This window comes from Hippopotamus amphibius, chromosome 12, assembly GCF_030028045.1.
Source record: "Hippopotamus amphibius kiboko isolate mHipAmp2 chromosome 12, mHipAmp2.hap2, whole genome shotgun sequence".
Lineage (NCBI taxonomy): Eukaryota > Metazoa > Chordata > Mammalia > Artiodactyla > Hippopotamidae > Hippopotamus > Hippopotamus amphibius.
In genome coordinates, this window is record NC_080197.1 from 81458031 (window position 1) to 81483023 (window position 24993).

Here is a 24993-nt window from a genome sequence, read left to right on the forward strand (position 1 = left end):
TTTTACTTAGTAACAGGTTGTAGTTTTAGAGCAGCTTTAGGTTTTCAGAAAATTAAGCTCAGGTTCCTCTATTGCTAGCCTCCTGCCTTTCTGGGGTACGTTTGTTACTATTCATTAACTGATGCTGTGTTGACTTAAGCCCACAGCTTCACTGATTTCCTTAGTTTTCATTTTCCTCTCTGTATACTGGTGATGGATTCAATGTCAAGATGGAGTTTTGGGTGAAGTAGAAGGAAATAGTTTTATTGCTTTGCCAGGCAGAGGGGGCCACAGTCAGGTGTCCTGACGTAGAGGGAGTAGTGAGGAATCTTTGAGCGTGACCAGCTCATGGACATTCTTCTGATTGGTTGGTGGTGAGGAAATCAGGAGTCATCATCATCAACCTTCTGATTCCACCCAGTCTGAGGTCTACATGTTTGTGGGCAGCATGCAATTAAACTTCTTCCACCTGGTGGAGGTTTCTGTATCTGCAAAACAGCTCAGAGGACATGGCTCACAATATTATCTATAGTCCTTGAGGAGGAACTAAAGGTCCTTGACTGTGTAATGGCTAAAGGATTATTATTTTGTCGTTTGACTGTTTTCCTTTCTGCATTTTCGCACTTCTCTGATTAAATTTATTCGTTGACTAAAGTTTTTCTACAGACAAAAAGCAGGTGGAGGACATGGGTGGGGGTCTTTTCTGGGAAGGCCTTGTAGGGTCCTGCTCAGTTACAACCCTGATGCCCTTTTTCTGTTCCAGGATGCTATCCTGGATACTGCCTTTCATTTAGTTCTCATGTCTCAAGTTTTTTTGGGGTGACAGTTGCTCAACCTTTCCTCTTCAGTGACCTTGACAGTTTGAGGGATACTGTTAGGTATATTATAGATGCACCTCTTTGGGGGTATTCTCATGAATGGTTAGGGGTTGTGGGTTTTGGGGAGGAGGAGCACAGAGGGAAAGTGCCATTTTCATCACATCATATCAAGGGTTCATGCCGTCAACCTGATTTTTGACTGATGGTGTTGACCTTGATCACCTGGCTGAAGCAGTGCTTGTCAGGTTTCTCCACTGTAAAGTTACTTTTTTTCGCCTTTCCATACTTTACTCTTTGGAAAGATGTACTATATGCAGCCCACACTTAAGGAGTGAGGGGTTATGCTCCACCTTCTTTAGGGTAAACTACTTACGTAATTTATTTGGAATTCTGAATGAGCCTGTGCATTTTTCAACATCATTCCCAGGATCCATTTAGAGGAAATTATTCAGAAAATTAAGGAAGACTTCTCCCAGACTTGTTTGCTTCGAGCTCACATTTTACAAAGGCAAAAAACTTTGAAAACTAATTTTTAGGACAGATTGCTAGTAATAGAATTATGGGCCAAAGGGTACACACATTTTCATGACTAGCTTTTTATTTTGAAGAAATTTCAAATATGTTACAAGAATAGTGCAATGAATTCCCATCACCCAGATTCACCAATTGTTAATATTTGCTAATTTGCTTTATCACTTTTCATACGTATATATGTGTATATATATAAAATTTCATGAGTCTATAAATAGTTCAGTGTATGTTTCATAAGACTAAGGCTGTACATCAAATTCAGGAAATTTAACATGTCCATATTCAAACTGCCATATGTTCCACTGGTATTGCTTGTAGCAATTTTTTTTTTCTGACCCAGGATCTAACCGAACATCACCTATTGTATTAATTACCTTGTCTTTTTAGTCTTCTTTAGTACAGAATAGTTCCTCAGACTTTGTCTTCCCTGGTAGTGACATTGCTGAAAAGTACTAGTCATTTGAATTGGCCAGTTGGGTTTTGAAAGTTCCTCAGTTGGGTTTTGTCCGTTTCCTCATAATTACATTCAGGTGGTGCATTACAGTAGCACTACAGGTGTGGTATTGTGTCCTTAGTGCATTGCATCAGAAAGCATGTCAGTTTGTCCTTTTAATGGGAATGGCTCACCCATTTTTAATTTGATTGATGAATGCCAAATTATTGTCCAGCTGTGCTAGTGGACACTGTTCTTTGTAGTGTATGACAGATTGGTACATGTACTGGAGAAAAGTGGTAATGTTGGACAAGAGAAGGATTCAGCCACAAAAAAATATAATTAACTGGGCAACAGAAATCCACGCAGCTGACCTAAATTTGACCAGTATTCTAATCAACTGAGCTAAACCAGAGGATAGGCTTGTTTCTCTCATCTAGCTAGTTTTTGCACTAACTTCACTCCTCATCATCCCAGAAGACAGGCATATGCATCCCTCTAGCACAACAGGTCAGGACAAGGTGGTATTCACTCATTTGGATTACAATCCATACTCCCATTTATTTTATTAAAATTTTTTTTTTGGCCGCACTGTGCAGCATGCGGAACTTCTCTGACCAGGGATTGAACAGGTGCTCTGCAGGGGAAGCACGGAGTCTTACCCACTGGAGCACCAGAGAAGTCCTTCTCCTGTTAACTTTTACAATGTTCTGCAAAAACCTGCGGCTGAGGAGTGGGAGCAGCAAACTAATACATGTCTGATCATTTATGAAATCAATGTCTGGAACAGACGGGGCACTATCCTGATCAATGTTGTTTTTTTGAGAAGTGTGCTGATTTTTATGGTTTTTTATTTTCAGACATTAAAAATGCAGAAAAGTATAAAGAATTCAAATATCCATGTATCATGTACCACCACACAGAGTTGATGATTAACATTTGTCACATTTGCCTTAGGACTTCATTTTTTAAATAAAATGGGTTTAGAGATATACTTATCCCCTTTTGCGTCACAGTGAAGCAGGAGTGAAATAGTTATTGAGTACATGTAAGGATTAACTAGTTGGTAGTTTTCCAAATCCAATTTCCTCCTATACTAGCTTCGGTCTTGTGAAGAAGTTTTATTAAAACAGCTTTTCAGACAAATTCCAAAAATCCCACTCCCAGATAAGCCTCTTTACTTATGGCTTCACCAAAATTGCCGACCTAAATTCCTTTCAGGTTAGAGACAGTTTGCATGCTCCTTGATTTACCTGCTCCCAAGCTAAGGCCTGTCTGTGGTTTATTTGGAAACTGAGTCTCTAGATGGATAAGCTAAGGTTTCAGATTGTCTGCTGGGGAGGACACACACACACACACACAGAAGGTAGATGAAAATCATCTCTCTTTGAATGTTGAGGAATTAATTTTAAAAAGAAAAAACAAATGGTTGCAGAAAGTAGTGAAACTCTTACTTAGGTGCTTGCACCTTTTCCGCACAGCAGAAAGTAACTTAAAACCTAGATGGCCTCTAATCACTCCCCAATTTATAACCTCTGGTGGCTCCCATGCTCTGGAGGAGCTGCCTGAGCTGGCCCTGCTGACTGACCTCACTGCTCCTCTTCCCTTCTCAGCAGCTCAAAGCTTTACTGGTTTGTTCTCAAGCTTTCTGCCTGAGATCTTTTCCTGCACTTGCCCCTTGGCTTTTCAGTCTTTAGTAGGTCTCAACTTATCCCCTCCTTGGAGAAAGCTTTCCATCAACATCCTCTCACCTTAATTTTCTTACTCCTGTCCCTTCTTTATTTTAGGACATGCCACAATTTTAAGCTATTTTCATTTCTATGTTTTTATCTGGATTTGCAAAGAAAATGTCAGCTTCACCACAGGGAGCACGTCATGGTTTTTGCCAGCATCCAGCACACTGCCTGGTACATACATAGTAGGAGTTCAATACGTGACTGGTGCGTGAGAAAAAACAAAATGAGGGATTTAGAGTTTAGAGTTTACTATCGCACCAGGCTGCAGCCTAGGACTCTGTGTCACTCATAAGGTCTATCACGGAAAAAACAAAACAAAACCCAAACTGCCCAAAACCATGAACTGCTTGTGACTAAAGTTATTTCTATAAAAGGACTATATTATTTTTCTTTTCTTTTTTTTTTAAGAGCATAGTCTCAGTAGTTGTGGCGCACGGGCTTAGTTGCTCCATGGCATGTGGGATCTTCCTGGAGCAGGGATCGAACCCGTGTTCCCTGCATTGGCAGGCGGATTCTCAACCACTGCGCCACCTAGGAAGCCCAGGACTATATTATTTTACACCATTTGTTGAAAAGACTATCCCTTCCCCCATTGCTGAAAATCAATGTACCATTCTGAACTTCCCATTCTGTTCCACTGGCCCATATGTTATCCTTGTATATTCAAAAAATTTAGAAAAGGGGGAAAAAGCAAAAACTAAAACTAAAAGCAATCTGAAAGAAATTTACCTAACCATACATATATCAGATTGGCAACCTAACTACACAGAATTATTTCATGTGACTTTTTTTTCGAAATTTACATACAACGAACTGCATAGACCTACAAGATACTAGATAAGTTCCGACACCTGTGTGATCACAATAATATACAGAATACTTCCATCACCCTAGTTTTTTTCTAGTCAATCCCACAATCCCAGGCAACAGTGCTGATTTCTATAACCATTGATTAATTTTGCCCGTTCCTGAAAGTCATATGAATGGAACGACAGTATGTACATTTTTATGTCTGGCTTCTTAGACGCAACACAATGATTTTGAGATTAATTCATATCGTCATAAACATCAACGATCCGTTTTTCTTTTACTGCTGAGTAATTTCTGTTGTATGAGTATGATTCAAAAAGTCAACTTTTTAAAAATTAAGACTAGGAGACTGTTAAAACATTTAACAACCAAATGCAATGCATGATCCTGGTTTAAAACAAAAACTAAAAGCCATTATTTGGACAAGGGGGGTAATTTAATATGGCCTGGTTAATAGGTACTATTAGGGAATTACTGATAGTTTTCTTAGCTCACTAACTCTCTTCTTGGCAAATCTGTCCGATTTCACTATTAACGGCACCACCGTAGTTTCCACTGAGGCCCAAGGCCTGGTAGCTCGAACCTTCTAAACTTCTTTCGGATTCTGCCACCCACCCTCATATCAGTTCAGGTTTTTATCACTTTTTTCACAGCTTTTTTAAAGTATAATCCACCATACACTTCACCTTTTTGAAATGTACAATTAAATGGCTTCAATTGTATTCACGGAGCTACTCAACCACCAGCACAATCAGCCGGAGAACACCTTCATCACCCCGGAAAGAACCCTTGACCCCACGAGCAGGCAGTGCCCATCCGGTTTTCATCCTCAGGTAGCCTTCGACTCCTCCTCCCGGCCTCCTCCCCAGAGCCCGGTGGAGACGCTGCACCAGCTCCTAATGGCCGGTGCGGAGACGCTTCTTCCTCGCGGCGCTACGTCGTCCCCACCGACCCCAACCCGCTCCGCATCCTCAAGACCCAGCCCCAGCAGCGCTGGGCACCGCCCTCTCCGGACTCGACGCTCGGTGAGCCTGCTCGCCAGCACACACTTATGCTGCACCTGTAGCTCCTCCCGCGGACGTCGCCAGCCTCCTCACCCACGACGCAGTCCAAGACCACCTCTTTCCCAGCGGCCCATGGCCGCCACCGCCCGGAACCATAGAGTTCCTCCTCAACAGGAAAACAGGCTGGGAGAGGGGGGCTCTTCCGGGTCACGTCTGCGCAAAGATGCTTCCAGGACTCCGTGGTCCGGGCTTCCGCTCGGGAGGGCGGGTCCGCCCCCTTGCGGCCCGCCCGGCGTCCCGCCCCGACGCCGGCGCTGACGGAAGCACGCCGGGTGACCTCACCCGCCAACATGGCGGCGGCGGTAGATTAGGGCCGGGGGTTGGAGCCGCCGCCGTTGCCAACGCGGGATCTTGTGCGGAGCAGCCGCAGCCGCCACCGCCGCGTCCTTCACCTCTTCGGGGGCAGGGGCCTGGGCCAGGTGAGGGGAGCGGGGTCGCGGGCAGGCCGCGCTGGGCCTTCTCCCAGCTTCGCCCGAGGCGTCCCGAGGCGGACGGGGGAGAGGGGAGAGTGAGAGGCTGAGGGCGCGAGGCTGTCCCACTGCCCCTCAGAAGTGTCCGGGCGCGGGGGTGGCGGGGGTGGGCCTTGGAGGAGGGGTGCTTTCGGGGGGCTCGCGGCCTCGGCTCCTCGCCAACCGGCCGGGCCACGCTTCTCGCCAAGGTTCCCGGCGCCTCTCCCGGCGGCTCCGACGCCGCTGTCACTGTTGTTACTGTTACTTCACGTGTTCATTTTTCCCACCCCTGGAGGCGGCACGGTTCGCGCTAGGTCGTTTCTTCCTTTGGGCTTCTCCCACCGTCCCAGGGAGATATCGAGTGTTTTTCCTTCATGCCCGGACTTTCCGAGCTGGGGCTTCCCGGCTGGGAGCGGGGGGCCTCGGGCCCGCGGTCCTGGGCCCTGGCCGCCGCCCTGCGGAGTCTGTCTGCCGCCCGCACGAGCGCGCGGTGACTCGCCGAGCCAGCGCCCTGTCTCTGTACAAGTTTTAAACCAGACGGACGGCCTCACCCCTCCCTTGTTTCTTCACGACGTGGTGCAAAACAAGCCCTTCAGCGAAACTGTCAGTGCGATTTCTCTGGGACGTTTGGCCTAAACCAGAATGCTGATCTCTGCCCTGACTTGTGTGACCTTGGATGAATTGCCACACCCTTCTAGTACCTTCTTTTTTTCAGTCTCCCAGAAAACTAAGCAAGTGTGTGTGAGTAGTGAACTGTTCATACCTCACATACGCCGCTGGATTAATAAATGTGCGCTGTAAAATGAAAATATTTAAACCATTATGGCATATTCTTCGTTTGAGAATAGGCCGTTGGGACTTTGAAAATCCTTTTACTTTGATTGGTCAGGTACCATTCTCAGTATGTTGTCTTCAAATGATGGATTTTCTTATGGAGGACCCTACCCCAGTAGTTGAGTTCAGTTGAAGGATACATACAGTTGAGTCCAACCCGTTTTGTTGAGAAAAGGAGCTCGTTAGCACGTCAGTCAGTCAATATTTACTACATATCCTGTTAAGCTTTTAGGGCAAGTGGTGTGCAACAATAATAATTATTGTTTTAAGAATTTTACGAAACATCTTAGGTATACAAAACAGAAGTTTTAACCACAGTACCGCCATCCTGCTTTTTATCATTCTTTTTCAAATTTGATCTTGATGCATATCTTTTTCCAAATAAGTGGTCACCAAAAGTTGGGGGTTTTTTTGTTGTTGATTTCGCCGCTCTGCGCAGCATGCAGGATCTTAGTTCCTCGACCAGGGATTGACCACATGCCCGCTGCAGTGGAAGCAGGGAGTCTTAATCCCTGGACCTCCAGGGAAGTCCCAAGAGTTCTTAATATATATTAACAGGGTTGATGGAAGGGGGCTATTTACAGAGTAGCTGATTTTTTTCAGGGCGTTTTATTAAGATACCCTTAAGCTGTTCACATGTGCAGTCACAGAGTGTGCAACTATTGCAGTTTTCATCATCCCCAGAAGAAACCTGGTGCCCATCAGCAGTCATGTTTTGTTCCCACACCCCCACTTGGGCAGCTGCTGTCTACTTTCTTCCCTGTACACCTGTCAGTCCTGGGTATTTCACATGAACAGAGTTGTACAATGTGTGGCCTTTTGTGACTGGCTTCTTTTATTTCCATGCTGTAGCAGGAACTGGCATTTCATTCCTGTTTATAGCTACATAATAATGCATTGTATGAATAGACCACATTTTTAAAAATCATCAGTTGATGGGCAGTTATTTCCACTGTTTGGCTTTTATATGTAATGCTGCTGTGACTGTTCATATGAATGTTTTTGCATAGACAAAGTTTTCGTTTCTCTCTGGCATATACCTAGTAGTGGAGCAGAGAAACTGACTTTTATGTCTCCCTTTTATGCACATTATCTACTCATGTATGGGAAACCTGATTACTTACTGTGAAAGTCAGACAACACGTTTGTGGAGAGAGTGAGAGTGAGGCATTCCTCTTTAAGTACATTATCTTCAAGTGCCAACTGCTGAGTGGAAACGTTTTTGGACAGCTCTTAACACAGGGTTTGAACTAGTCTCTTCAATTAGACATGTTTCAGTTGGCAATGCGTAGTGTACACTAAAATACTTAGTGTCTGCTGAGTTTTAAAATGCTTAGTTGCATTTCTCAGTTGGACTAGGTGAAATTTTTGCAATTTCACAATTTTTGTTAGGATTATGTAACTTTTCTTTTGCAGAAAGTCCTAGAATTCCAAAAGAGCTAATAAAGTATGGATTGAAAACATAAAGCTATTGGAGCTTTAAAAAAAATTCTTTACTCAAACCGCCAATGGGTCTGGAGACTAGAATCTGGGAATCAAAAACTTTGTTAATGTTTAAAACTCCAGAGTTTTCATTTGTGACTGAATTATCTGTGGATTTTCACTTTTCTCTTTATAAACTGGGATTATAGATCTGCTGAACTCCATATTACTGGAGTATTTAACAATCTAATTTTTTGTTTTTAATTCTATTTTTAATTTTGGGGGGAACTGCCATACTGTTTTCTTTTTTTGTTTTTTAACTTTTTATTTTTTACAATAAACTGCAAATATTTAGAGTGTACAATTTGGTATCCCAGTCTCCCAATTCATCCCCCCAACCCTCCCCGCTTTCCCCACTTGGTGTCCATATGTTTGTTCTCTACATCTGGGTCTCTATTTCTGCCTTGCAAACCGGTTGATTTGTACCATTTTTCTATAGTCCACATATATGTGTTAATATACAATATTTGTTTTTCTCTTTCTGACTCACTTCACTCTGTATGACAGTCTCTAGGTCCATCCATGTCTCTAAAAATGTCCCAGTTTCATTGCTTTTTACAGCTGAGTAATATTCCATTGTATGTATGTACCACATCTTCTTTATCCATCCATCTGTTGATGGACATTTAGGTTGCTTCCATATGCTGGCTATTGTAAATAGTGCTGCTATGAACATTGGAGTGCATGTGTCTTTTTGAATTATGGTGTTCTCTGGGTATATGCCCAGCAGTGGGATTGCTGGGTCATATGGTAGTTCTATTTTTAGTTTTGCAAGGAACCTCCATACTGTTTTCCATAGTGGCTGTATCAATTTACATTCCCACCAACAGTGCAAGAGCGTTCCTTTTTCTCCACACCCTCTCCAGCATTTACTGTTTGTCGATTTTCTGATGATTCCCATTCTGATCGGTGTGAGGTGATACCTCATTGTCGTTTTGATTTGCATTTCTCTAATAATTAGTGATGTTGAGCAGCTTTCCATGTGCCTCTTGGCCATCTGTATGTCTTCTTTGGAGAAATGCTTATTTAGGTCTTCTGCCCATTTTTTGATTGGGTTGTTTGTGTCTTTGATATTGAGCTGGATAAACTGTTTATATATTTTGGAGATTAATCCTTTGTTGATTCGTTTGCAAATATTTTCTCCCATTCTGAGGGTTGTCTTTTCGTCTTGCTTATCGTTTCCTTTGCTGTGCAGAAGCTTTGAAGTTTCATTAGGTCCCACTTATTTATTTTTGTTTTTATTTCCATTATTCTAGGGGGTGGATCAAAAAAGATCTTGCTGTTATTTACATGGAAGAGTGCTCTTCCCATGTTTTCCTCTAGGAGTTTTATAGTGTCTGGCCTTACATTTAGGTCTTTTATCCATTTTGAGTGTATTTTTGTGTATGGTGTTAAAGAGTGTTCTAATTTCATTTTTACATGTAGCTGTCCAGTTTTCCCAGCACCACTTATTGAAGAGGCTGCCTTTTCTCCATTGTACATCCTTGGTTCCTTTGTCATAGATGAGTTGACCGTAGTTTATCTCTGGGCTTTCTATCCTGTTCCATTGATGTATATTTCTGTTTTTGTGCCAGTACCATACTGTCTTGATCACTGTAGCCTTGTAGTATAGCCTGAAGTCGGGAAGCCTGATTCCACCACCTCTGTCTTTCCTTCTCAAGATTGCTTTGGCTATTCGGGGTCTTTTGCGTTTCCATACAAATCATAAAATTTCTTGTTCTAGTTCTGTGAAAAATGCCATTGGTAATTTGATTGGGATTGCATTGAATCTGTAAATTGCTTTTGGTGATATAGTCATTTTCACAATGTTGATTCTTCCAATCCAAGAACATGGTATGTCCCTCCATCTGTTTGTGTCTTCTTTGATTTCTTTCATTAGTGTCTGATAGTTTTCTGAGTAGAGGTCTTTTACCTCGTTGGTTAGGTTTATTCCTAGGTATTTTATTCTTTTTGTTGCAGTGGTGAATGGGATTGTTTCCTTAATTTCTCTTTCTGATCTTTCATTGTTGGTGTATAGAAATGCAAGAGATTTCTGTGTGTTAATTTTGTATCCTGCACCTTTACCAAATTCATTGATTAGCTCGAGTAGTTTTCTGGTGGCATCTTTAGGATTTTCTATATATAGTATCATGTCGTCTGCAGACAGTGACAGTTTTACTTCTTCTTTTCCAATTTGGATTCTTTTTATTTCATTTTCTTCTCTGATTGCTGTGGCAAGGACTTCCAAAACTATGTTGAAGAGTAGTGGCGAGAGTGGACATCCTTGTCTTGTTCCTGATCTTAGAGGGAATGCTTGCAGTTTTTCACCATTGAGAATGATGTTTGCTGTGGGTTTGTCATATATGGCCTTTCTTATGTTGAGATAGGTTCCCTCTATGCCCACCTTCTGGAGAGTTTTTATCATAAATGGGTGTTGAATTTTGTCAAAAGCTTTTTCTGCATCTATTGAGATGATCATGTGGTTTATATCCTTCAGTTTGTTAATATGGTGTATCACATTGATTGACTTGCATATATTGAAGAATCCTTGCATTCCAGAGATAAACCCCACTTGAGCATGGTGTATGATCCTTCTCATGTGTTGTTGGATTCTGTTGGCTAGTATTTTGTTGAGGATTTTTGCATCTAAATTCATCAGTGATATTGGTCTGTAATTTTCTTTTTTTGTAGTATCTTTGTCTGGTTTTGGTATCAGGGTGATGGTGGCTTCATAAAATGAGTTTGGGAGTGTTCCGTCCTGTGAAATTTTTTGGAAGAGTTTGAGAAGGATGGGTGTTAGCTCTTCTCTAAATGTTTGATAAAATTTAACAATCTTATTACATCACAATTTTATTTTAGAGGGAGGAAATGGTCTAAAAACAAAGCTTCCTGAAATAATTTAATTACATCATGTTAAATTTTAATGTGTTTCTGTTACGGTTCTATGGGGTTAGGAAATACAATATGGGTATAATATTCTGTTAGTATTTCTGAGGTGGGCGCTAGAGACTTGTTTTTGTTGTTTTAAAAAATAAATAAATTTATTGGCTGTGTTGTCTCGAGCCAGGGCTACTCTTCATTGTGGTGAGTGGGCAGGCTCCTCAGTGTGGTGTCTTCTCTTGTTGTGGAGCATGGGCTCTTGGAGCAAGGGCTTCAGTAGTTGCGGCACACAGGCTCAATAGTTGTGGCTCACAGGCTCTAGAGCACATGCTCAGTAGTTATGGTGCACGGGCTTAGTTGCTCCTCCGCCTGTGGGATCTTCCTAGAGCAGGGATTGAACCCCTGTCCCCTGCATCGGCAGGCAGATTCTTAACCACTGTGCCACCTAGGAAGTCCCTTAATTTTTGGCTGTGTTGGGCCTTCGTTGCTGTGCACAGGTTCTCTCTCATTGCGGCGAGCAGGAGCTACTCTTTGTTGCAGTGCTCGGGCTTGTTGTGGTGCCTTCTTTTGTTGCAGAGCATGAGCTCTAGGTTCGCAGGCTTCAGTAGTTGCAGCGCATGGGCTCAGTTGCTCCACGGCATGTGGGATCTTCCCTGACCAGGGAACGAACCCGTGTCCCCTGCATTGGCAGGCAGATTCTTTTTTAAAAAATATTTATTTATGTGTTTATTTATGCTGCATTGGGTTTTCGTTGCTGTGTGTAGGCTTTCTGTAGTTATGGTGAGCGGGGGCTACTCTGTTGTGGTGCACGGGCTGCTCGTTGCCGTGGCTTCTCATTGCCGTGGCTTCTCTTGTTACAGAGCACGGGCTCTAGGCGCATGGGCTTCAGTAGTTGCAATGTGTGGGCTTCAGTAGTTGCAGTGTGTGGGCTTCAGTAGTTGTGGCTCATGGGCTCTAAAGTGCAGGCTCAGTAGTTGTGGCACACGGGTTTAGTTGCTCCGCGGCATGTGGGATCTTCCTAGGGCAAGGATCGAACCCTTGTCCCCTGCATTGAGGTGAATTTTTTAACAACTGAGCCACCTAGGAAGTCCTAGAGATTTGTTTTTAATAGCAGCCAAGATAATTATGATCAAGGTTGGGAAGCAACTACAAAAAGGTCATGTTGCTGCAGATTTGCTTTTCATAAGAATTTAAAGTAAAATTTAATAGTTGCTGCATACCTTCTGGTCCCCATTCATAAAATGTGCCTAATTCCTACAGTACTGTCTATGTTATCATCCTGGGGTTTGCACTGGTCCTCATAATAGAAATCTGGTTTTAAAAAAAGCAAACGTTGTGGATATTACATTTGTTCCTGAAGGATCATGGATGTTTTGGAGATGCCACTAAATGTGTATAAACACAGGATTGTTACCCTAAGCTTCCTTAGGCTGACCACTACATGTAACTTGAGAGAACTACAAGCTAAAGGTGTAAGGGAGAGAAAGAAACAGCTAAGTAACACAACTGTATTCAATGGCTTGTTAGAATTCTGGGAAAAAGTAGGAGTTTTTATATTGAGGCTCATTCTTGTATTTAATCACTTTCTGATACCAAGAACACATACCTAATTTGAATTCTAAAGGGTTCCAGATAAAATTTAAAGATTAAAAGTAGCCATGTCCTTCTCATCATTTAAAAAGAAGCTTGAGCTGATTTAGACATGAAATGTCCTCTGGTTGGTGAGTAAGTAGTGGAGTGGACCTGAGCATGGTCCCCTGCTTCCAGGAAAGCTCTGGATGGTGGTCTCAGATTATATTTACTTTTCCTTTAACATGTCTTTTTTCTTTTCCCCCCTGTCACATTCTCAAAATTGACAAATTTGCTTCTTTCAGTACAGTGTGTATCTGATATTTGGGAAGTTGCCTTGTTTATCTCCATTTTTTCTTATCATTAGTGTTAGTATTTTCACCTGTGCGTTCCTCTTGTTATCATTAGTGTTAGTATTTTCACCCAGCACGTTGCCCGGCTGGCAGGAGATGTGTGTTGAATGAATGCAGTTAAGGCCTGCGAGTTCAGAACAGAAGAGGATGTACTCAAACAGGTGGTTGCACTGTTAACTACCAGTATGATTTAGGGCAAATAAATCGTCTGTTCTTGTTTCTCCATCAATAAAGTTGAGACTTAACTTTTCCTTCTGGTGAGAAGGATTACTGTGACAACATATGGAAAAATGCTTCAGAAATAGAGATCCCCATGCAGAGGTGATTTATTTATGATTGTTTTTAGAAATGCAAGAGCCCTTCGTGCAGTATACTGATTAGTCACCTCAGAGTGTGCAGAGGAAGTGATGCCCTCTTCCCAGAATACCCTGCAGTAGTGCTGCAGAGTTTATACTTGGCATATTCTCAGTGCCTTTGAGAAATTGTAATTTAATACAAGTACCTGAGACATGTAATAGCATTTCTTTTTATTTTTAATTGAAGTATAGTTGATATACAATATTATATGTTACAGTTGTACAACATAATGATTCACGGTTTTTAAAGGTTATACTCCGTTTATAGCTATTATAAAATATTGGCTATATTCCCTGTGTTATAGACAGGGAATATAGTAGTGTTTCAGGGTCTGCCTGCCCCATCACCTAAACACAGGCTTAACAGGCTGCTTTGCTGCCGTACAACTGGCAGTGCAGGTGAAGTTAGAGGAGTTGGACGGATGTTTTATCCTGCAGATCTGGTGTGTTTATGACTAGAATGTCAGAGATACATTTGAAGCCTAAAGACCATACACTGAACTTAAATGATGGAAGTGTGTATGATCGTCTTCTCCATTAGTGTGAATCATTAGGAATGAGTGAGTGTCATAGAATCATTCACCAACTGTATGAATGCATGGATACTAACATGTATACTAGAGCTGAGGACTTTACTGTGAATAGGATGGTGGGTGTGGAAGGTGGAGAATTATGATAGCCATGATTAAGATGGCATTTATGGTTAGGCAGTTGGGATTTGTAAGAAAATTTGAAGTGCACTAGGTTAAAAATCCAGTTTGGAAACTTGGCGAACTATGCTTTGTAGCATCTGGGTTGGTGTGTAACTAAAAGTGTCTTCAGAGATACAGACTTTTGATAAATAAAATAAATTTTTTAAGAAATTATTTTATTGAAGTATAGTTGATTTATAATGTTGTGTTAATATCTCTTTCTTTCTTTCTTTTTTTTTCTTTTTTTGGCCGCGAGGCTTGCAGGATCTTAGTTCCCAAAGCAGGGATTGAACCTTGGCCATGGCAGTGAAAGCGCTGAGTCCTAACCACTGGACCGTGAGGGAATTCCCAATGTTGTGTTAATTTCTACTGTACAGCAAAGTGATTGTTATATATACACATTCTTTTTTGTGTTCTTTTCCATTATAGTTTACCACAAGATATTGAATATAGTTCCCTGTGCTATACAGTAGGACCTTGTTGTTTATCCATCCTATGTATAATAGTTTTTATTTGCTAATCCCAGACGCCCAGTCCTTCTCTCTGCCACCCCTCTCCTCCTTGGCAACCACAAGTCTGTTCTCTCTATCTGTCAGTCTGTTTCTGTTTGTATATAGGTTCATTTGTGTCATATTTTAGATTCCACATGTTAGTGATGTGATATGGTATTTGTCTTTCTCTTTCTGACTTACTTTGCTTAATATGATAATCTCTGGGTCCATCCATGTTGTCCCAAATGGCATAATTTCATTCTTTTTTATGGCTGAGTAGTATTCCATTGTGTGTGGTGTGTGTGGGGGGTGTGTGTGTGTATACACACCACATCTTCATTTATTCATCTATCAGTGGACATTTAGGTTGCCTTCATGTCTTGGCTACTGTAAAGAGTGCTGCAGTCAATATTGTGGTTCATGGATAAATATAAGAAATTTGATTATAACAAATTCTAGAACATCAATTTTTTAAAACTTAAAGCATTATTCAGAAGATGAGTACTTCTTTGTTCCTATTACCAAAAAATTGAGACTTTTATTTCTTAAAAATTAATTTATTGGTTGCCTTAGGTCTTCGTTGATGTGCGCGGGCTTTCTCTAATTGTGGAGAGCAGGGGCTACTCTTCATTGCAGTGCATGGGCTTCTCATTGCAGTGCATGGACTTATTGCGGTGGAGCTCGGGCTCTGGAGCGCAGGCTCAGTAGTTGTGGCACACAGGCTTAGTTGCCCCGCAGCATGTAGGATCTTCCCGGAGCAGGGATCAAACCTGTGTCCCCTGCTTTGGCAGGATTCCCAACCACTGTGCCACCTGGGAACCCCCCCCCCCCCCCGAGACTTTTTAAAAGTTAAATTTTGTTACTGGTTTGCTCTGTTCTCCTCTCTTTTAGAACTTTACTTAATAATTTATTCCTTGCTCTCTATTTATTTGTATCTCATTGGCTCCTTCACTGAGTGTAAACATGCTTAAGTCTCTTTCATTGTGTATAAAACAATACAAAATTAATGTGTTCTCAGACTCTTAGTCTCTCTCCCCAGTCTCCATTCTTGTCTTCCCTTCAAACCATGAAAGAATAGACTAAAACCCATTTTCTCTGCTGCTTCACTTTCCATTTACTTTTCATGTCCCTGCCCTCTGCCATTGCCCTGCCGGTCAGATCAGCCCATCCTGTTGGGGACATCACCCTGACACTGCATTCTTTTTGATGTGTTGTTTGTACTGCCGTCTTCCCAAAGCGACTCCCCTGACTGACTCGTGTGAACACACCCTCCTCTTTGCTTCCTGCCTTTCTGACTGTCTAGTGCAGACCTTAGCGGGCTCCTCTTCCAGCTTGTCATCTTTTGGCCACCTCTGAAATGTTCGTTTTGCCTTGAATTCTAATTGGGTTTCTTTTTCACATTAAACCAGTGTTTCTCAACATGTTTTTTAAAAACCATTTTTCCTTTTGATAAATAAAAATCCCTGGCTCCTATTCTGATGATGCTTGAGGTGGGGGTGGGGGTATATTATTCTTCCCTCCCATCGCCTCACTGAGAGTCAGTGATGCAGAGAATCTTGAAGATTTACTCAGATTTATTTTCTATACTTTACAGTCTGAAAACAGTAGGTAATGTTTGCTTTTGCAAGTATGAACATGCTTTTTTAAACCAAGTCACCCCTTCTCCCACCTCCTGGAAGTTTTGGCACTTCCCTCCCCCTTGGAAGTCGCTGCTCTCCATTTGCTCTCCTTAGGTGATGCTATAGATCCATCTGCGCAGACCACAGCTTTCTATCTCCAGTCCAGGCCTCTTGCTGAGTTGAAGACCTGTGTGTCTAACTCCTTTTCTACATTTCCACCTGGATGGCCCATGGGCATTTTACAGTTCAGAATGCCTCCAAGTGAACTTGTTATCCTTCACCCCCAAACCAGCTCTTCCTATATTATCTGATTTGAGAAGTAGGAGTAACACTGCTTTCTGTACAGCTGCCTGGATTTGTGTGTCACTGAGTTGCTTAACAAATCTTTGAACTCTTAGTATTTTCCATATCTGTCCCCTTCTCCTTTCCTGTGTTCCTGTTCCTCCCTTCATACATCTCTTGTTTAGATTTTTCCAACATTACCCTTACTTGTGTCCTTTCCTCCAGTATCCATTCTGTCTTCTACGTTGCCTCCAGGGTGGTTTTTCTAGCATATAATCTGTTCATATGCTTCTCTTGCTTAAAACCCTTTAGTGATTCCTAGTGGTGTTCTATAGCGTTCCTAGCCCTTTTTTGCATTAGGATCTAATCTGAGAATGTACTGAAAGAAATTGAGTGATTTTTTTTTTTTTCTCTCCAGAAAAAATGCTTGTGCACACAGAATTTGCATATGGTTTTGAGGGTTCGTTAATGGACATGGTTAAAAATAATTTCTGGTTTACAGGATAAAACCTTGTAAACCAGAAGTTTGGGAGCTTCTGGGCATCCTGTAGCATACGAGGTGGGCCGAATGCTGACTACTGACTATTCCTGCTGAGCCCTCAAAGTCCTTAATTTTTGTGTTCTTCCATGCTGTTCCAGAACACTTCTGTGCCTTTTCCTTGTCTACTTGGCATCTTAAGTTTGCTTGTCCCATTCCCCAGCTGGTTCAGTTAGTGAATACCTACTCACATTCCAAGATCTGCTCAGATTTTACTTTACAAAGCCTTTCCTGACTTCCATTTCTTTTTTCTGTCTCCCGGGAGACTTGCCTGTTCCCTGTTTTGGGTTGCCCACTCCCACTCATGGATACTGACTTGTATCATAGAACTTTATTGTTCTTACTTGTTTATATATTTTTGTTTTCCTCTATTTGATTCAAAACTCCCAAGGGCAGGCGATTTATCTTGTCTTTGTGCCCAGTGCCTATTGAGTGCCTTGTGTCTTAAGATAGTGTGTTGAATGAACACACAGGAAACATCAGAAAGCATTGTCTTCTATTTCAATAGATGTAGTTATTAGGTCTGTATGTGGACTTCGCAGAATTAGAAGAGTTTTCTAAACTATAAATTTAGTCTAATAATTGTTACATAATGGGTTATAATTGTTGGGGAACTGCCTTAAATTTTTTAAAAAATTGAGTTCTGGTTAGGTCTTGGAACTTAAGGAAAAGGCATTGGGTAGCTCACATAATGGGTGGGAAAGCTGCAAAATTGGACTTGGGAAACAGGCAGGAACCAAGGGAAACTCTGCACAAACTCAGCCAAGGTCAGGCCCACAGGAGTGGGATGGTTAGGACACTGCTACCTCTGCTGAACTCATGCTCCCTTCTCTGTGGATAGTCTATGTTTGTTCATTTTTGGTTCTTTTTTGTTGTTGTTGTTGTTGTTTTATAGGAGTATAGTTGGTTTACAATATTATAGGTGTACAGCAAAGTGATTCCATTTATACACACATACACTTTTTCAGATTCTTTTCCGTTATAAGTTAGGACCTATATAACAGTAGATCCTTGTTTATTTTATATATAGTACTGTGTGTCTATTAATCCCCAATTCCAGTTTATCCCCAACTTTCCCCTTTGGTAATCATAAGTTTGTTTTCTATGTCTGTGAGTCTGTTTGTGTTTTGTTAAATAAGTTCATTTACATCAATTTTTTTAAGCTTCACATGTAAGTCACATGATAACTGTCTTTCTCTGTCTGGCTTACTTCACTTAGTATGATCATCTGTAGGTCCATCCTTGTTGCTGCAAATGGCACTGTTTCATTCTGTTTTACAGCTGAGTAGTGTCCCATTGTGTGCGCTGCTTTGTTCCTCTTTAGCCAGTCCTCTGCTGATGGGCGTTCAGGTTGCTTCCGTGTCCTGGCTACTGTGAATAGCACTGCAGTGAGCATTGGGGTGCATATGTCTTTTCGAATTAGAATTTTCACCTTTTTTTCCATGGATTATCTTTAAATGTCTTTCCAGATTCCGAATCCTAGGTGGGAGCCTCTGACTTGACTAAACCTGGATCACAGATCTGTACCCTAGGTGCCAGGGAACAGGAGAGAAAATGTCTGGCCCATTTTAGCCTTTGTAGTGGGTACTGGGGGAGTTTGTGTTTCCTATTAAGTTCGACAGTGTGGGATGTAGGAAATTGGGTTCAGGTGGCAGGCAGACAAAAAAATAAAATAAAAAGGCAAAACTCCATTACACCACTTCTAGCTAATACCTGACTGATGGGCTCAGGGGTTTCCTCTTCTTATTTGTAAATTTGAAGTATTGTCTTCTCACTTTTAAATGGTAACAGTATGAAAGTATGATAAAAATATTTTGAACTTGTCAAGAGTAAAACACCCTGTAGAAACACAATGGATGTGGCTTTTATTCCTGCGACGTAAGCGGTAACACTTTTTTCTTTTTTTGGAGCATGTATTATTAATTTTGAAATACCTTTCTGAAGTTTATGGGAACTTTAAAAATTGAACAGGATAGTCCAAGGCCTATCTTTTAATTTATTGGATATTTTGATATAATTTGGTAGCATTTCCCCCTGAAGATAGAAACAACAGGGAGTTTAAAATGTTGAACCAAGATATCTTTTGATACCGAAGTAAATACTGATATTTATAGCACATAAATGCATTTTTTTAAAGACAGTATTTAACCATTTAAAGAAGATTTTCATGTTATCATTCTGTTTATCTCTTTATAGGGTCACCTTTTTATTTTGCATATTTCAAATTCTCCATGCTTTTTTTTTATCATTTTTCCATTTCTCTTAGTTTGTGTAGTACAGATTTTAAAGTTTGTCAGCATTCGCTGTCTCCTTTTCCTGTTGTTGGTTATCTGAACCTCTTTTTCATTAATCAGATATTTCTTAAGATCATAAAACAGTCTGTATTGTTGTTTCAAGTAGAAAACAATCATTTGGAAACCTATTAGTAAGACATTTTCGTTTGAAACAACCATTAAGGCACATAGTAGGGGTCAGAATGTACAAATTTCTGATTGTGAAATAAATGAGTCCTAGGATGTAATGAACAGCCTGGTGACTATAGTATATAATTATGCCTTGCACATTTGAAAGTTGCTGAGAGACTAGATCTTTATAAAAGGGGTATATGATAGGTAAAACAGCTATTTAAGTCCAAGTGGAGAAGTGAAGTGTACTTGCATTGATTAGAATGCAAGTTAAAATACCTGTTGAAGAGATTCGGAGTAAAGCACCTTGAATAAGAGTCCAGAGGCAAGTGGTCAAGGTGGGGAGGGTGGCTTTGCTCCATAGGGTCATTCAGGGACCCAGGTCCCTTCTATCTTGTGCTGTCCCCTGGAGTGGTATCCTTGTTTGCATGTCAGAGCAAGATGTCTGCCATATTCACATTTCAAACCGAGAGAGGAGGAAAGAGAAAGTCTTCAAGGAGAGACCCCTGGATTGCACATATAACTTCTGCTCTTATTCCTCAGGCTCAGACTAATCATGTAGCACAGAAGCTGCAAAGGAAATGGGGAAATGTTTGTAGCTGTGTGGCAATGGACCTAGCTGAAATTTAAGAGGCTTTATTAGTAAAAGAAATGAGGGGACTTCCTTGGTGGTGCAGTGGTTGAGAATCCGCCTGCCAATATAGGGGACACGGGTTCGATCCCTGCGCCAGGAAGATCCCACATGCCGTGGAGCAGCTAAGCCCGTGTGCCACAACTATTGAGCCTGCTCTCTAGAGCCTGTGAGCCCCAACTAGTGAAGCCCACACGCCTAGAGCCCATGCTCCACAACAAGAGAAGTCACTACAATGAGGAGGCTGCACACCACAACGAAGAGTAGGCCCCGCTCGCTGCAAGTAGAGAAAGCCCGTGTGCAGCAACAAAGACCTAACACAACCAAGGAAGGGAGGGAGGAAGGAAGAAGAGAACATATACTGGCTTTTGGCGGGGGGTGGGGGGGGGGGCTGGTTAAAGAGAGGGCAGAGCTAGTGTTTTTGACACATAAGTGAAAGTAAAGTAGGGAAAGAGTTCTAGAAAGGGACGTTTGCTTTTGATCTGAAATCTGAATAAATTCCTTTTTAAGTAAATTGACATAATTTTTTTAAAAGATTACTGAGAAGAAAAGTTTGAGAAATATTTATTTTGGTATTTAGTTGAATAATTGGGGTCAATGGGAAAATGTACTGGCATGTAATAAACTTTAAATTGAAAAAAATACTTTTATGTTTTTAGGTTTTACACCGGTAAGAAGACCTTTACAGAGCTCTGCAAGCTGACCCCATGGCGTCCTCTACTACTGTGCCTCTAGGATTTCACTATGAAACAAAGTATGTTGTCCTCAGCTACTTGGGGCTCCTCTCTCAGGAGAAGCTGCAGGAGCAACATCTTCCGTCACCCCAAGGTATTATCTTTGGCTTGTGATGGTTGTATTAAGTAGTTATAATTACTTCATATGTGCAAAGTATATATATCTAAGTAACATAGCTATGGTTATAAGATTGAATAATACTAATAAGCTTTTAAAAAATAACCACTTACTCCATCCCTTCCCATCCACTCATCCGTTCCCAGAAGCATGACTTTCAGTGTTTTTTAAGAGCTTGATATTTTATCTTGTTTTGTTTTGTTTGACTGCACCGTGCGGCTTGTGGGATCTTAGTTCCCTGACCAGGGATCGAACTCATGGCCCCTGCAGTGGAAGCATGGAGTCCTAACCACTGGACCAGCAGGGAAGTCCCAAGAGCTCGATATTTTAAATGATTGCCATTGGTACAGGTAAAAATGTACTAAGTACATGTAAATAAACAGAAATCCATCTGCCTTTAGAGATTTCATACCTAACAAGATGTAGGTTAGAATTACATAGTTATTTTTTAGGGACTTCTCTGGTGGTCTAGTGGTTGAGACTCTGTGTTCCCAATGTGGGGTGCCTCGGTTCAATCCCTGGTCAGGGAACTAGATCCCACATGCTGCAACTAAGACCTGGCACAGCCAAATAAATTTAAAAAAAAATTATACAATTATTTTTAAAGTTTATAACACAGTTAAGTTCTTTGAATTACCTTTTTTTCAATGATATTAGGTGTTTTTTTTTAATTGAAGTATAGTTGATTTACAGTGTTGTGTTAGTTTCAGGTATACAGCAAAGTGGTTCAGTCATACATATATACATATATATTCTTTCAGATTCTTCTACCTTATAGGTTATTACAAAATATTGAGTATAATTCCCTGTGCTATACAGTAGGACCTTGTTGTTTATTTTGTATATAGTAGTAAGGATATTAGATTTAAACAGTGGATTAATTTATCAGATTGAGAATTTTTAGCACAGTTCTTTGTATTGTGAAGTTGTATATATCCTTCTTTAAATAATTTGCCAAACCAAGCTTAAAACAGTTACTAGAGTCTGAATTAGTCTTCTTCATTAAGATGTAACATCATCGTCTTAAATATTCTTATCCGTAGATTTTTACTGCAGCCATGGAGGTAGTTCTTATTTATCTGCTGCTGTTTTAGCTCAAGAAAGGGTAGTGTTGAGATTCAGAAATGATGGACTCCAGTAGCCATTCCAGCAGGAGGAATAATCAAAGGTGTCCTAACAAGGCTCATTTAAATGCTGACATATAACTAGTGGGTATACTATGTTTTTAAACATTGATTCATATTTTAAGTACCGTGAGGTAAGTTGATATTTAAAAAAAATTACATAAATGGCTTTAAAAACTCATAAAAGAAAATGTTATACCAAATATTTAATTTATTATTTCACCAAACTTATTCAGCAACCATTTTATTTTCTATTATCCTCTGATATTAATCAATATGCACATGGTTTTCAAATAGCTGTAATCAATTATTTGTGATTTTTTTCACTGTTTTATCTTAAAACATGTTTACCTGTTTCTGAATTTTGTCTCCATTATTGTATGTCTCAATGTTACCATCTTTTTAAACATCGATAGCACTGCTGTACAATTTTTGGTTTACCACAGAACCCTTTTTACCTAGGTCACTAACACTGGTAGTAGGGCTTTAATTGAAAAAGTCAACGCAAGAGGGAATCCTAAATAAAGAGGTTGTCATAAGAAATTTTAATTTAAAACACTTACCTAGCAATATTGGTGTACAGCCAAGGGTTTTTTCTTTTTGAATATGGGTCTTTTGATTGGAATTCCATGTCATCTTTCTACCATAAACCAAGTCTCCATATTTATTACCTATAGTTTTAAATTTATGCTTTAAGTGGAGTAAGAACATAAAGACATTTGTAAAGCAATTTCAGGGACTTCCCTGGTGGCGTAGTGGTTAAGAATCCGCCTGCCAGTGCAGGAGACATGGATTCCATCCCTGATTGGGGAGGATCTCACAAGCCGCAGAGCAACTGAGCCCATGCACCACAACTACTGAGTCCGTGTGCCACAACTGCTGAGCCCGCACACCTAGAGCCTGTGCTCGTTGACAAGAGAAGCTACCACAACGAGAAGCCCACGCACTGCAATGAGGAGTATCTGCCCGTGGCAACTAGAGAAAGCCTGTACACAGCAATGAAGACCCAACGCAGCCAATAAACAAACAAAATAAATGAATAAATATATAAATAAATTTATTAAAAAAAAAGAATGACTCTTCAATGAAATTGTTGCCACACATGGGCTTTCTCTAGTTGCGGCAAGCAGAGGCTGCTCTTCACTGTGGCGTGTGGGCTCCTCATTGTGGTGGCTTCTCTTGTTGCAGAGCATGGGCTCTAGGCACGTGGGCTTCAGTAGTTGCAGCACACAGGCTCAATAGTTGTGGCTCACAGGCTCTAGAGTGCAGGCTCAATAGTTATGGCACACGGGCATGTGGGATCTTCCCGGAGCAGGGCTTGAACCCGTGTCCCGTGCATTGGCAGGCAAATTGAACCATTGCACCACCTAGCAATTCCTGAAGAGTCGTTCTTGATTTTTATGATTTTTCCCCCTAATCTTTTACAGTTGTTTCTCACAGCCAATTTGATGGTATTTTTATATTTATTTATTTGGCTGCATTGGGTCTTAGTTGCAGCATGAGGGATCTTCACTGTGGCATGTAGGATCTTTCGTTGCAGCACTTGGGCTTCTCTCTAGTTGTGGCCCAGGGGCTCCAAAGTGTGCGGGCTCTCTAGTTTTGGTGCGTAGGCTCCAAAGTGTGTGGGTTAAGTAGTTGTGGCCTGTGGGATCCTGGTTCCCCAACCGGGGATTGAACTTGAATTGGAAGGCAGATGCTCAGCCACTGGACCACCCGGGAAGTCCCTGATGTGGTATTTTTAAAGCAACTTCCCCAAACATTTAATTGATTAGCTTTCATAGAAATATCAAGCCTCTTTGCACATCATATTTCAGTGATGTCTGTTACTTTAAGTAAATTACACCACAATTTCAGTGACCAGTATAACTTTTTTTTTTTTCCGGCTGTGCCGCACAGCTTGTGAGATCTTAGTTCTCCTGACAGGAGAACCCATGTCCCCTGCAATGGAAGCAGAGTCCTAACCACTGGAAAACCAGGGTATTCGCAGTATTCCCAGTCTAACTTTAATAAACAGGCTGGGAGAACGTTAACTGGTTCTTGGTAAGCACATACCTTGTATGCGTGTCCTGGGGAGCGTCTGCCAGCTGCGTGTGCTCAGTTGGTCTTGTAACTGAGCACATCACTTGTGGAGGGTAGTTAAGAGCGCCTCTATACGTTGCTTTTCTCCCCCTAGTTATTTACTTTTCTGAATTGTCTAGAGTCAAACTGCTGAATCAAAGAGTAAATAATATTTTTTTGAGGAGCCTGCCATTTAAAATAAATATGTGTCCTATAGGTTGTCATACCATGTAGCACATCTTTTTAAGTTTTTATGCATTGCCTTAAGAACTAGTTATAACTTCTGAAAATGCTGGATTCTGCTGTTCTAAGACTCATGTATTTAGACTCGGTGAGCATCGACATGATAGACTTGCTGGGAGTCCAGTTGAGTGGTTGTGTTGATAGTGTGTACTCCATAAGTGGTTAGCTCCCCTAAAGCAGGGATTGTGTCTTCAGTGTTTCAGCTTGGGAGGAAGATTCTGGGAGTTAATTTTATGAAACGTGTGCTCTTTATACTTCAGTCTCCTAACTCCATAGGTGCCCAACATAGACATCAGGACTCAGTGGATTAGAGCAAGACAGTGTATTACTGTAGCCCAGCAAACAGGAGGAGTGTTACCGTGGGGGCAGTGGTTTCCTGTCCTCAAGGACTGTAGGGCAATGCAATGCTGTGAACCCAAGTAGTGGCCTTTCATGGAGGAGTTGTGCTGCAGCTGAGGAACCCGGTCCTGGGGGCTCAGCGCCTTTGGCAGCAAACAGTAAGCAAGTCAAGTCCCCTTTCCCTGGGAAGTGAGCAGTTGTGTGGTCAGCTTGTCTTCACTGCTAGCTGTGGACAGCGCTTGCTCAGAGGACAGTAGACCTTCAGTTTGTCCTGCTAAGCAAGGACGTACAGGGATGCTTGGGGCTCATTGCTGCTGCTGCTCCCAGCTGTCCACCCCTCAAGATTACATGCAGTGAAATCCATTTATGTGTTTCATGTAACACCTGATTAAGGTTATCATCGATAGAATCCAAGAGAGTAAGTCCAAGAGGGACTAGTAGGTCTT

The 24993-nt window shown here is 41.3% G+C and overlaps 1 protein-coding gene across 4 annotated transcripts in view; it reads left to right on the forward strand.

Moving 5' to 3' along the window:
• Positions 1-5635: 5635 nt before the first annotated feature.
• BCL2L13 (BCL2 like 13) overlaps positions 5636-24993 on the forward strand; it is a 73383-nt gene continuing 54025 nt past the window's right edge. For 3 of the 4 annotated variants that reach the window (XR_009048288.1, XM_057700758.1, XM_057700760.1), the window contains exons 1-2: positions 5636-5790; positions 20591-20759. Coding sequence is in view for 3 of the 4 variants with exons in the window: in XM_057700758.1 (XP_057556741.1) it covers positions 20639-20759 (121 nt within the window). In the remaining variant the exon portion in view is untranslated. Of the gene's footprint in view, positions 5791-19158; positions 19626-20590; positions 20760-24993 lie in introns of those variants that run through there. The other variant, XM_057700759.1, reaches the window with a different exon arrangement.